The following is a 13,024-nucleotide window of genomic DNA, read 5'->3' as shown; positions in this document are numbered from 1 at the left end:
TGGAAGTTAGAAATACTGCCATAGCATAACTGTAGTAGTGACAGCGCTGTTCCTATCTAATGCTAACTAATGCCACCTAGGTGTGCCCATCTCTGATGTGTAAAGTCACTCTTATGTCTGGCACTGGAGATGAGAATTCTAGAGTAGCATGTTCAGCTCCGAAAGTTTGCTTTCTTTTGAGAATTTGAAGGATGAGCGTGTACTATCCCAAAATTTCAGTTCCTGCATCTGTGTAGTCTTTGGTTTCAGTTTCATCAAATTATCAACATTGGAGCCTTCTGGGTGAAATCATACAAATCTGAGTTTTGTACTTGTGTGCCTTTTGCTTTAAGCTCACAGGTTGAATGAGGATCCCCTTGTCGCAGGTTCTGTGATTCACAGACTATTTTGTTAATAAATATTTTTCAGACTTCAAGATCGATGTTAGTACAGATTTTGACACTCCTTTCCAAACCACTTTTTCCACTTTCTTTACATTTTTTGTGACATATTTAAACTACAGGACTCGACATCGCACTGTTCATAGATTTTCCATCAAAATAGTATGAATACAGGCTTAAACTAAATCTTTAAACAACATAATATTTTCTCAAAGTTCACCCAGGTTCCCTCTTGAAATTCACAGTAGTTCTATATATGCTTACATCTTCTCCAAGTAAGACTGACATAACAATGAAGTGGTTGTGGCTGATCATTTTACACCCTACCACACCATACTTTTCAAAACATTTAAGAAAATATGCTTCAAAATGCACACTGGATCAAATGAATCCAAAAGTGCCCCCTAGCCAGGAAGCTGATCCCACCGTTTATACAGACAGACATTCCAGTGGAAAATCTCTGTGTGTGTTGCTTGTTAAGGAATACACGGATTTTCCACATTCTCCATAACTTTGGTGATATAAAGTTACTAACCATCACCACACACTCAAAACTGTTCGAGCACCACTGTTTCCACATGAGAAAGTGCTCAGACTGGCGTAACTCGAGGAACGCGGTCCGATCAAAAATGTACCTACTCAAAAAGCGGTAACTCACCCCTTTACTTTTTTCAAATCTTTTACTATTTTCCTGTTTATTTCATTTTGAAGCAAAGTCAAAGTATTTTTTGCTTTTAAGTTACCATAGATGTTATACTCATGTTTTTCATTTTATACATCGGAATTGAATGACTTTACTTATTTCTATAAATCAGTTTTTTTTTTTGTTTTTTTTTTGTATAACTTAACTCCCATTTCATTTGAAAGACAGACTTCTGCTGGCCTTCTACCAATATTCTAAATATTGGTGTTTTTAAGAGAAACCATTGACGATCTATGTGTGTAATTGTGGCAGTATGTGTGGGAAGGTTTGACTAGACTAACAGAACAAAATAATTTTGACGACTGAACTGAAGAAATAAAGCACACCGTTTGAAAGGGCCAGCCAGGCGTGGTCATGGTGACCTCAATTTTTAGCAAACATAGGGCTTGTTTGGCTGGGAATAAAGCTGTCTGGTAGAACATGAGTCAGTTTGAGGGATCTGTGGTCACAGTTGGATTTAGGTTGCAGAACAGATTGTTCTTAGTGGGTTAACTTTTGTGCTTTTTAAAGGTTTGGGTGGAACCATTTCAGTTGGAAATGCGCATTGAAGCTGTTCCGAAAAGGAAGGCCTAGCCAGCTGAGTTGAAGTGTGGCCTTGTGGTTGTGGGAGGACACAGGGAAGCTATTGTAAATATTGTTTACAATGAGAGTCTTTAAGGAGTCTGACAACATCTACGCAGAGCTGTAGCACAACTGAATAAGAGGGTAATATAGATCTGTCCAGTTCACGAGGCAGATGCTGAGGAACTGATTTAGATTTCACCAAATAAGTCCAGGTCTAGGCACTGCTATTGTATTATGAGAGGGTGATAACGAGATGGGAGTGATGCCATGGGCTGAGGCAAAAGTCTTGATTTTGAAAAGTATTTAACTGGGTTACGGACAATCTTTCTGCAAATCTAAAGCCCTACTAAGAGGTCAGCAGATGACCTGCTGAGAGAGCCCATTCCTAACCTTTCATCTCGTTTGTCATGAACAGTGTTCATACTGTGGGGTTGGTGGGGACTCCCATTCTAGGGTTACTGGTTCCCCATTGGGGCAATGAAGTGAATCTTCTCTGCACAGGATGCAAATCTGCTCTTTCTTTTTCTTCTATCGAGATCGAAGTGTGATATGCAGCACAGAGGATTAGTGAGATAAGTGGGCGAAACGCATCTGGAGATTACGAGACAATTATTATTATTTTTTCTCCCTTCCCCTCTTTTGAGGGAGAGGAGAATGCGCTTCCACCTTAATATTTCATGTGACAGAGCACACTACTAGGCTTGTACCAGGGGCAGAACAAAGGAGTATTTTTCACGAGTCATTTCGACCACGGGGAGTATGGTTATGTTATCTAGTTTACGCCTTGTCAGAAGAGGGAGGAGGTTGGCAAACAAGCATCTGCATACTGGACAAAGGAAGCACAGTAGAGCAGGAGTGCTTCCTGCCTAGAAAGCAAGAAGGCTGAGAGTCAGGTATTCATATGTGAGCATTGCAAAGAGTAACTTTTGGAGAACAGGAACACATCTGAAGAAGCAGCAGGTTTATTAGCAAGGATGAACCCCCAGAGATTGATATGTGACCAGAAATAACATAAACCCAAATCACTGATGTTTCAACTAAGTTGGGAATGGTGAAAGTGACTGAAACTAATGCCAAAGGCAGATGAACTAATAATTAGAACTGGTTCATTAAACTGATGCCTCCATTTATAATTCTCTCCCAGATATAGGAGTGAAGTCTGGCATCTTATGAAATGAATGTAAAGTTTAAGAAAAGGGCAGGTTAATAGTTCTTGTGCAGGACTGGAGGAGGAAGGCAGGCAGGCAATTTCAAAGACACAACAACTTGGCAAGCAAGGTCAATGACAAGGTAATAGAACAAACAAGAAAATCTTCAGCGAGGCAAACAGTTTTGTGATCAAACAGTGATCCCTCCCAGGACTGGCAGGAAAGTCTGGTTTGGATTCAAAGTCTTTCTTCCCCATTTTTGGTCTCACCGTGTTTTCGTTGGATGACAGATATCCCTTCAGTGCTAACGTCTGATATTGTAGTGCAGCATCAGAGATGCTATTTTCTCTCTGTCAGTTTATGCTTTCCTGATACTTTCCTTCTCCACTCTCTGAATAAAAAAATGAGGATGCCACAAGGGGACAGGATGCGCTTCATGGGGAAAGCTGCGGACTTTAGAACTGGGAGACTCGATTCGAGTCTCATTGCCGGCTCAATATCCTGTGATTCTGGACAAATCACTTCACCTCCCCGAGTCTAACAAACAACAAATGTGTCCTTGTGTAACATAACTGGTGCACATGAAAAGCATTGCAATAACTTAGGGTATAGATCACACTATATAAAACTGCAAAAAAATTAAAATAAGAAGGCTTGCCCTCCCACCCGCCAGAACGGCGCCTGTGCAAGTTCATGTGCATATCTGTATGACACCTTTCTTACGCTTTAATAAAATGCATTCATAGAAGGCTGCAGGCCTTTTTAGAATAATTTTTAAATCACATGAGAAATCATTCCAAGATGGCGCCTGTACATGTACAAAGACAATCTGTGAATGATGTTTCTTTAGATGGAAGAAAATCAATCCATGATGGCTGAAACACATGAGTGCAAGCATGTCCCACCATCCTTGAATGATGTTTCTTACGGAATAACAAAAAACATTTCTAAGTGTTCACGGAACATGTGTGTGCACACCCCGAGCAATGTTTAAATGAAATAATGAAACGTTTGAACGATAGGCTAGCATAGAAAGAATAAGTGTGTTGGGAAGAACTCAGAATCGAGGTTTAGGAATATGAAACGTGAACAACCTGTGATCCTAATAACTGACTTGGGAAAGTCATGTAAAAAGAGGTGGTAATACAGGGGTGGCTCCTCCATTAGGGCGGAGGAGCGTTGCCCCCTGCCATCAGCGGCAGCTGCAAAACCTTTAAAAGAAAAGGATAAAGGGGAGGGGCCACGGGGTGACGAGTAGTGAGGGGGAGTGTTTAGCACCCCCCTCCATTCGCATGTATGTTTGGCCAGCCGTCTCGGGCTGGCCAAACATAACTGTGCAGTGTGCTTTCTCCAGCCCGGCAACACAGCTGCCGGTCTGGAGAGAGCCTGGACAGGCTCCCAGTCTGCCTGGGAGCACCCTGGCTAGGCACTCCCAGCCAATCCTGACGCTGCTTTGAGCAGCACCAGAATTTGCGACAGGGCAGGCTGGGAGCCTGTGCCTGCAGCAAGATGGAAGAGAGGAGTGGCGCGGCGAGGAGCGAGGTAAGTATTCTTTTTTTAATTTCATTTATTTTAATGTTCCCCCGTATCACCCACCTCCCTCTGCCTCTATGCGCCCTCCCACCCCTTCCACGCCCCGCAAGCCACTCCTGTGGAAATAACTCCCATGGCAAAGGAAATAACAATTAAAATACAAGAAGGTAAAAAGTTGAAAAAAGATTTGGATGTTCAAAAAGAAATAGAATCAAAAGAGGAAACTGAGAGAGTAAAGTAATGTGGGTGTGTCTGAAAACAAATTTACATAAAGTAACCTCCTCCAGACTCCTTGATTTATCTAAGGTTTTTGGTGGAAGTATTGAAAAAAAGTCTGTGGTAAACGAGGAAAAGGATGGAGGTGAAAAATAATGTAGAGGTAGTGAAATAAGTAGAAATAATTGGAGGAAAAGTAGAAAAAAGAATAGAAAAGAAAATAAAAGAATAGGAACATCCAGAAAACTGAAACTCAGAACCATGTGAGCAAATTAGAGATGCGCCAAGATTCATATGCACAACCTTCCAGAACCTCCCTGTTAACACATTAAAGAAGGGAAATGTTACGGGTTTGGGGATTTATTTAAAGAGATTGAACAAAGGAAGAGATAATTGAACATGCTCCTGTAGGAATGATTAAACAAATGTGAAGGAAAATCTGAGTTAATCAAGCTGCCAGTTTGAGAAAGGAAGAAGGTGTGTCCGACTGAAGCAAAATGATAAAATTTATAAACAAAATGCAAAATATTATCTTAGGTCCTCATTAGAGGCTTATGGAAATGTAAACAATTATGGTCCTCAAGTTCTCAGCTGGGTGCAAAGTTGAACAATTCAGTGGCCGTGAAGAACCTATTAAGTGGTCCAGAAATCCAGAAACCTCATACACCCACCAGTCATATTCAATGTTTAGGGTGTCAAATGCCAGTCCAGAAACTCTCTGTGTCCAATTAATGTGGGTGCAAGGTGTCAGGTATTTGGTGTTCAGAAATGGACACAGATCAGAAGACAGTTGAGGTGAATCTTCAATACAGAGGAACTACGGGTCCTAGACCTCACTCAAGATATAGCTGTTGCAATTCCCCTGTATTCCGGGCTGGGTAGAGGCCAAAGGGTAATGCGTAGGCCTTTGCCCCATAGTTAGAGAAATTACGTATGCAAGTATTTCTAAGGAAAGGCCAGGATGGTTGTATTAACTGTGGTCAGCAAAGCAGCAGAAAAAAACCTCAAAGAGTGTGCACTTCACTCAGAAGCTTCACAGATATAGGACAATGGAATGTAGAACTGCCCACTATTAAATACTGCACATCACTTGCCTTACACATGGAAAGATCACTAGTGGTTGTTCTTATTTTGATCACATTAAAATGCATTTTTTTAGATATCAATCCATTTGTAAAAACCCAGATAATCTAAATCATTCCTAAATTTTTATGCAGTCGTGGAGTATGACAGGTGGAGCAACAGCTGCTTTCTACATGTAGGTAAGGATGGGGAGGGCACAAATCAAGCCCCACAACAAGGGGTGTTTTTAGGAAAGCCCTCTTCAGTGAAAGTCTTTGATTTCTTGACTCATAACTTTTGATTGCTTGGAGTCTGTTCCCGAAGACAGGAATATCCGCATACGGCTTAACAGAAGCTTAGATCCCAACTCCTTCTCCGTGTGCTGGTAACTTGTACTGTGGTGTGATCCCTCACAGTTTTATCCAATGACTCACTGCTCCCCCCAGCCTCTCCTCTGCTCCCACCCACCCCAGAGTGTTGATGCATGAGAAATTGCAGTGGGATACTACAAGGAGAAAGGTTGAAACGTGTCACTAATCTTGTGCTCCATTTTCTATTGTCCTAATCATTCAGCAGACCACCACAAAGAAATATTTTGGGGAATTCGAGCCGATACAATACTTTCCTTCTTATGCTACTATGTTTTAAAACAAAATGTGGTAATGCTAAGTGTATATTCATACCATAATGCTCAAAATGTTTTCCCTCCCTGTGTAAAACTTTGCATTTTGTTTAATTCAAGCGTGCATAGCAATATGTATCACCATAAGCAATGTGTGCTCGCCTTTCAAAAGAGCAATCGTGGTTCTTCAGGGCTCTGCATCACTTGGCGCTGGCTTCACTGAAAACTTCAGTGAGATGCTGCATGGTGCGGATCTGCGGGGCTTCGCATGGGATCCAGTGAAGCTTCTGTTGGCTCTGCGTCACTCTGCATTGGATCCAGTGAACCTTTTAGTTAGGTAGGGAGATGTGCGCTCTGACACCTGCCAAGGCTGCAGGACTTTGAGGACGACACTTCGAAGTCACTATCTGCTCCCACAGAGGCTAACCAGAAGAGGGGACCAGGTGAGATCCAGTTGGATCTGGTCAGCTGGGAAAGAGGAAGAGCCTCAGGAACTACTTGTATAGCTGTTGTTCACACAGAAAGTCAGCCAACTGACCATTCGAGTCACAACTAGGGACCTGGGTTCAAGGCAAATCCAGTCTTCCTTCAGGTCTGGGACAGCAGGACAGTCCTTGAGTTTTCACTGGTCCAGGAGTGTTTTCTTTTTATGTTCTAGGAATGACACTTTTATGCCCAGTGCCACCCTGTGGCTGAGGGGCAATCCATTGCCTACCTCCTAAACTGGTTCTGGTCAGCTCCCCATCTACCCTGGGTTTGGCTCCAGCCTGGCTAGAGAAACAAAGGCAGGGGCAGGTCTGGTGTCAGGGTTTTCTGTGTAAGCCAGAGCAGGCCTCTTTAAAGTGTAATCAGGGAAGGGACACAGCTCTTCCCCGATCATCCTATCAGGAAGACACTCACCTCCCCACAGTGAGGTCCTTTGTCCACTGTCTGGGAGGAATAAACACCTCACTCCACAGAGCACACAGGGATCAAGTAACACCTAGACACTGGCAGAAGACAGTTTTAGGTTAAGGCAGAAAAATGCTAATTTTCTCACAGTAGCATTTTAAATTAAACATCTGACCGCACTAAGTTGGATTTTAAATTCCTATTACCATGACTCCCAAAACCACTTGTTCAACTAGTCCCAACCTGAAGTTATGTATTATAAAGAGTTATAATGTAGTCCGGTGCTTATTCTATTGGAGAGACAGATTTGCTGTGATGAGGGATAACCCTGTATGTTTTTCAATGCCAGGACACATAAAACCTTAAATACACATCCCCTAATTTTTAAATGCCATGCACCCTGCCCCAAGGGCTTTTAAGGCCTACCTTAGGGGTGACTTATACATATTAAAGGAAAGGTTTGGGCCTGGCACAAGGGTGATTTTAACAAGTCGAAATGGCAGTTTAAAAACTGCAAGCACAGGCTGCAAGGGCAGGCCGGTAGACACGTTTTGCAGTGCTACTTTAGTAGGTGGCACAATGAGTGCTGCAGCCCACTTGTAGCGTTTAATTTACAGGCCCTAGGTACATATAATACCATTAATAAGGGACGTAAAAGTAAATGAAATGTGCCAACTAGGTGAATTCCAATTTTGTCACGTTTAAAAGGGAGAGCACAAGCACTTTACCACTGGTCGGCAGGAGTAAAGTCTGCAGTGTCCTGTGGCCAACAAAAACGAGTTCAGTAAAAGAAGTCAAAACATCTGTGGAGCCTTGCAGAAAGAGCAAGTTGTCAACAGGCTCATAAACCAAAATTAAGCAGCTTCATGTGGCATACTACATTTCACAGGTCCTGCACTTTCAGGGAAGACCCTGCAAATGTAGCCTCGCATACGAGAAACAATTCAAAATAAATAACATCTTCACTAGTAAATGGGAAGGCAAGGGTTTACTCATTTAGCAACCTGAACCATAGGTGCTTGCAAATTATCTAAAAAAACTCCACTTCACCTAACAAATTGAGATGGCACTTGGCTAAACAATGAGCGAGGAGCATGAAAGACACTGAATTATCTTGATTACAATGTTAATAAATACTTTTCCAGCAGATTATTTTGCCCAACGCAGCTAGGTCTGGTCAAAAGATTTTTACCAACCTAGGTGAAGAACACATTTTGCTTTCCCACTTAACATGATGGGATGATGCTTTAAATTACATTTGTGCATCGTCCAATGGTGGCACTCTTGTCAGCTGCACAGAATTATGTTTTTTAGATTATTGTTTATTGTAAAACAAACATAATTATTTCTACCACAGCTTCTATGTTTCATTACACAAGTAGGTACATTGGAAAAGCATTCGTGTAGGTGGACACCTCCAGAGGATGCTGTTTATTGATAAAGTGAATGATAGCTGCATATATATATCAGTCACAACATTAGTAAAGAATAGACAATACACACTTAATGCCAGTTGCAAATAGTACTCCTTTGAGTCTGGTGGTATGTTGTGCGGAAGTGACTTGTTTTAAAACAGTCAATGACTACCAACACTATTTATGACAGCATCAGACTTGGGCTCCAATGCAACAGCCACAATGGTAGGGAACCTGGAATATTTGAGCATTCTATTCTACATAAAAAAAACACTATGTTTGAAAAGTTCAAAACAACCTGAATGATTGCAAAGAACCAAAAAAGTACACTAATTTGTAAGATGGTGCATTGGCTGATGCTCTTGTTGACGGTTACATTTGAAAAACTGGCTATAAGGGGCAAGTGCCCCTGTAACAAGACTCTGTATTGGGAAAAGAGTTGATTTCGAATATATGACACAATCGCTTTGAGCCCATCAATGGTTAGTCACAAAAATTAGACATTTACACCATAAGTAACAGCAGTTAGGGAATATGCATCATGAGAATGATTGAGTAGTAATAAATGAGAGGACTTAAGGTTACAAGACTTGAAAAAATGTAATAGCATCCATCCAGCCCCTCTCTTATGACTGTAATCTTCACTACGTGTATTGAGCAACAGTTTACCACCACCATTGATGGGTGAGTAGAAAAATAATAGAGGATTAGCACTAGAGTAATCGGCTTATCATGATCATGTCAAATAACACTTTTGGCCACTCTGCCATGTACCATCCTCAACCTTAGAGCAGCTGTTCTTCCACATAGTTTTGTCATGTCTTGGTTATAAGCTTTAAGAACTCTTTGTCAACCGTGGCTCATGGATTAAATCATACTTAGGGTTTCTGGTTGAAAAACCAGGACTTCCCATGAATGAATTACAAGGAAACAGCACTGGCTCCAGAACGGGTCATCAACATAGTTAAAAATATCATTACATAGCTGAGAGTTCAGCCTTAGCCATTGAATCAGCCCCCTAAACACCAACTGCTTAGTTCTATTTTGTCTTATCTATTATTGTAAACATCTACAAAGACCCAAAAATGTGTCACAAAACACGTTCATTAACACAAGCCATCATATTACATTATTTGTTACAGAGCCCTCCATTTTAGCCCTCTATCAACAAAAATACACCTCGAGGCCTCCAAATTTCCAACTAATCATTATCAAATTGCTTCCTCTTGGGTAATCCTGAGCTTGGAAATCGTAATGTGTTCCGTGCAAGCTTCTTAGGCAGTAAATCTATAATGTACACAGACTCTTAACACTGGTCCTGAGTAGGAGCTAGTTAAATGAACAACAGTTTTTATATTAAGAGGAGGCAAGAGCTCCGGATTGTAAAGGGACCATTAGTGAATGATTTCACAGTAGCTTTTACAACCCAACCAGACATCTTCAATCAGAGGGAAATTCCGGTACCTTTATTGTTGGTGAATGTTGATGATTGTAATGTTACGTAAAAGGGCAAAGCTTCTTTCTTTTCACTGGATGGACTCCTTTAACATCCAATGATCTGAGAATGTCAATTCTAGCACTTGTAGGACATTGACCATTATGGTAATTTAACAATTATTGCCTACAAACAGTAAAAGCAATATGGGCTATCCTATTACTCTAAGCAAACTACATTTGCTTTTGAACCCAAAGCAATGATGATCATTTAAGTAGAACGTAAAGAGCACTGATAACCATCCTGCATAAAAGATTTCAAGCTTGTAACATACTAAGACATAAAGAACAATCCTTTTGATTGCAGTCTGAATTTGGTGTTTCATTGGCAGAAGGGATCCAATGGTTGAAAATGTTGTCATTAAGAAGTATTATTGAATCTGTAAGAATGAGCAATTAATTCATGTGTTCAAGAATATTTATCATCTGTAGGATGAAAGATTAAGAACACATTTCAGAGACACAGATCTCTTCATTAAGAAAACATTAACAGTATTATTGAAGATACTCACAAACTCCTTCAATCTTATCAGCGGTCTTGCTCCACGCAACCTGCCATGTTTCCATTATCACCTGGATTGTCCTCCTTTCAGTAGATGACTTCTTGAAATTGTATACGGTCATGACCGTTCCCAATTCCAGGGTTCTCTTGATCAAACTCTTCTCATATTCTGGGAGTGCTTCATAGTCCGTACTTCTTCTCCTGGCCATTGTGGCTACGCTTTGGTTGCAAACTGATATATCTTAGAATTGCTAAAAAGAGAAAAGACATTGTAGTTATCTTCAGCAGACGTCTTGAAACATGTTAGTTTAATCATATTATTTTACTGGTATTAGTAGGAAAGTTTAAACTAAAGGACTCTTCAATGTGCATTTATTATGCACACATGCTCTATAGTGTGCCCTGTGACCTTGCTGGCTTTTGCTGACATGTGTGTTATACTTTGACAAAGAGAAGCAATCCTAGAAAGCTATGAAACGTGACTAATGGATTGTTATTCTACCAAACGATACAAGCAGAAAATAGAAAGCTGTAATTTTCTAGTATGTGGTACCTTGTGTGCCCAGGGCCTGGGTACTAGTGGACTTCAGCACTTATTTTGCCACCGCTAAAGTGACCAAGTAAAACATGACTCTAGGCCTGTCACAGGCAGCAGCCTAGCATGGCAGTTTTACAACTGTCATTTTGATCTGTTACAATCATCCTTTTAATAGTTACATGTCACCTCTAACGTAGGCCCTAAATGCCCATACGGCAGGGAGCAGGTTATTTAACATGTAAGACATGTGTTCTTAAGTTGTATTTGTCCTAGCAATGAAACATCTCCACAGTTGTTGTTCACTGTGGCAAGGCTGGTACTCCCATAGACAATCTCTGGGTTACATTATAACACCTTATAATGCATACCTTCAGTTTGAGAAGAGTCAGAACCATCATTTAGGGACTCAAATTAATAAGAATTTTAAATCCAATCTGCTGGTCAAGTTGGATTTAAAATTGCTAGCCTTTTCAGAGTTAACCCTCAACTGTCACCTTGTAGCCTGCTGGGAGGTAAAAATGGTTCCCAGGAAAGTCAATAAAGTTCCTTGCGTGGGAGGATGTGTGACCTCTTCCTGACAGGATGGCCTGGGGGATGTGCACACCCGCTTCAAAGGGGCATCCTCTGTCAGGTAGCTGTAAATCATACCTATGCCTGCCCCTGCCATTGTCCAAGTAGTCGGAATTGCACCAATTCCAGTAGGGGGAAAACATGTTCCTGAACTGGTTTGCTGGGGGAGCTCACCATTCTACCACCAGAACCAGAGGCTACAATTGGAACGCTGCTGAACCGCAACCGTCAATGTCGCACTACCGGACAGATTCAACTTGGTAGCTTACTCCACATACAGGATCTTGACTTCCAAAAAAATTTATAAGTCTGAAGGTAGAATCTTTACTGGGTGAAGGCACCAAAAGGATCAGGACAACAAGGGATCTTCCTTGAGCATGAATTTCACATTTCTCCTGCTCTGTGAATTCCCACTAAAAGTGAATATTTCTAGCGGGATTTCATTTGACAGCCGACTGGCCTTATGGAACCCACCTCAGCCACAGCCTGCTGACTTGCCTCACTAAGGATTTTCAACTTCCAATCCAGAGACTAAGGTAGAAGGTAAAACTTTCCACAAGACTCAACTTGGTCCTTGCATCTGACCTCAAGGCATCAAGTTCAGCCTTAACTTTTGACTTTGACCCAGTCAAGTGCGACCAGATATCCGGGGAAGGCGCATTGCACTTTTTGTCAATAGAAACATCTAAACGTTAGAAAAGTCATATCGCCAGTTCCCTGCATCCAGAGGTTTTGGTGTCTATTTGCTCGTTAAAGTTTTCTTTGGGTTTATAAATGGAGTGGAATTTTTATTGTGTTGTGTTTCCTACTTTTTAACCTTTTTGGTACTGATAAATGATTTTTACATTTCTCCTAAGTGAAGCCAGTCTGCTCCGTGCTACAGCTACCAAGGGTTGAGTTCAGTTTTAAAATACTGAGACCTAAAAGGGCATAGTAAGGACGACTACCTTCCACTTCAACTAAGAATCCACATTCTCACTATACTTGCGTTGTGGGGGGCGTGGTAGAGTTGTTAAAGGTACAGTTGTGTCTATCCTGTCGGCATGCTCTGCTTGGACTACTATAGGTGGGGGTGGGCTTCATACTGCCCTCAGTCTCTCTCCTGCAACAAGCCTTCCAGGCCTGGGGACTGGCAACAAGCCTCCCAGGCCTGGGGACTGGTGTCTCCGGTTATGGTATCATCAGGGCTGAAGTTTTTGGACCCAATAATTCCAGGCCCTGCCATACTTGTAATTTCGACATGTGTTATTACACTGAGAATTACCATTGTAGGTGCAACAATATAACTCGCAAGGATGGCCTAGGAGGGGGAAATAGCCCATGACACAGTACAGTGTATTACTACGGTCCTTTATTGACATGGTTCCTCCCTCTTATAAATTGTTT

At 41.5% G+C, this 13,024-nt stretch overlaps 1 protein-coding gene across 1 annotated transcript in view; it reads right to left on the bottom strand.

Annotated features, from left to right (window-relative positions):
- PLCG2 (phospholipase C gamma 2) overlaps positions 1–13,024 on the bottom strand; it is a 414,427-nt gene that overhangs the window by 352,056 nt on the left and 49,347 nt on the right. Inside the window, exon 2 of the mRNA XM_069216644.1 lies at positions 10,541–10,781. Coding sequence (XP_069072745.1) covers positions 10,541–10,739 — 199 coding nt within the window. The 5' untranslated portion in view covers positions 10,740–10,781. The remainder of the gene's footprint in view (positions 1–10,540; positions 10,782–13,024) is intronic.

Source organism: Pleurodeles waltl, chromosome 12, assembly GCF_031143425.1.
Source record: "Pleurodeles waltl isolate 20211129_DDA chromosome 12, aPleWal1.hap1.20221129, whole genome shotgun sequence".
In the NCBI taxonomy this organism is placed as follows: Eukaryota; Metazoa; Chordata; class Amphibia; order Caudata; family Salamandridae; genus Pleurodeles; species Pleurodeles waltl.
The sequence above is the reverse complement of the archived record's forward strand: the minus strand, read 5'-3'. Positions and strand labels throughout refer to the sequence as shown.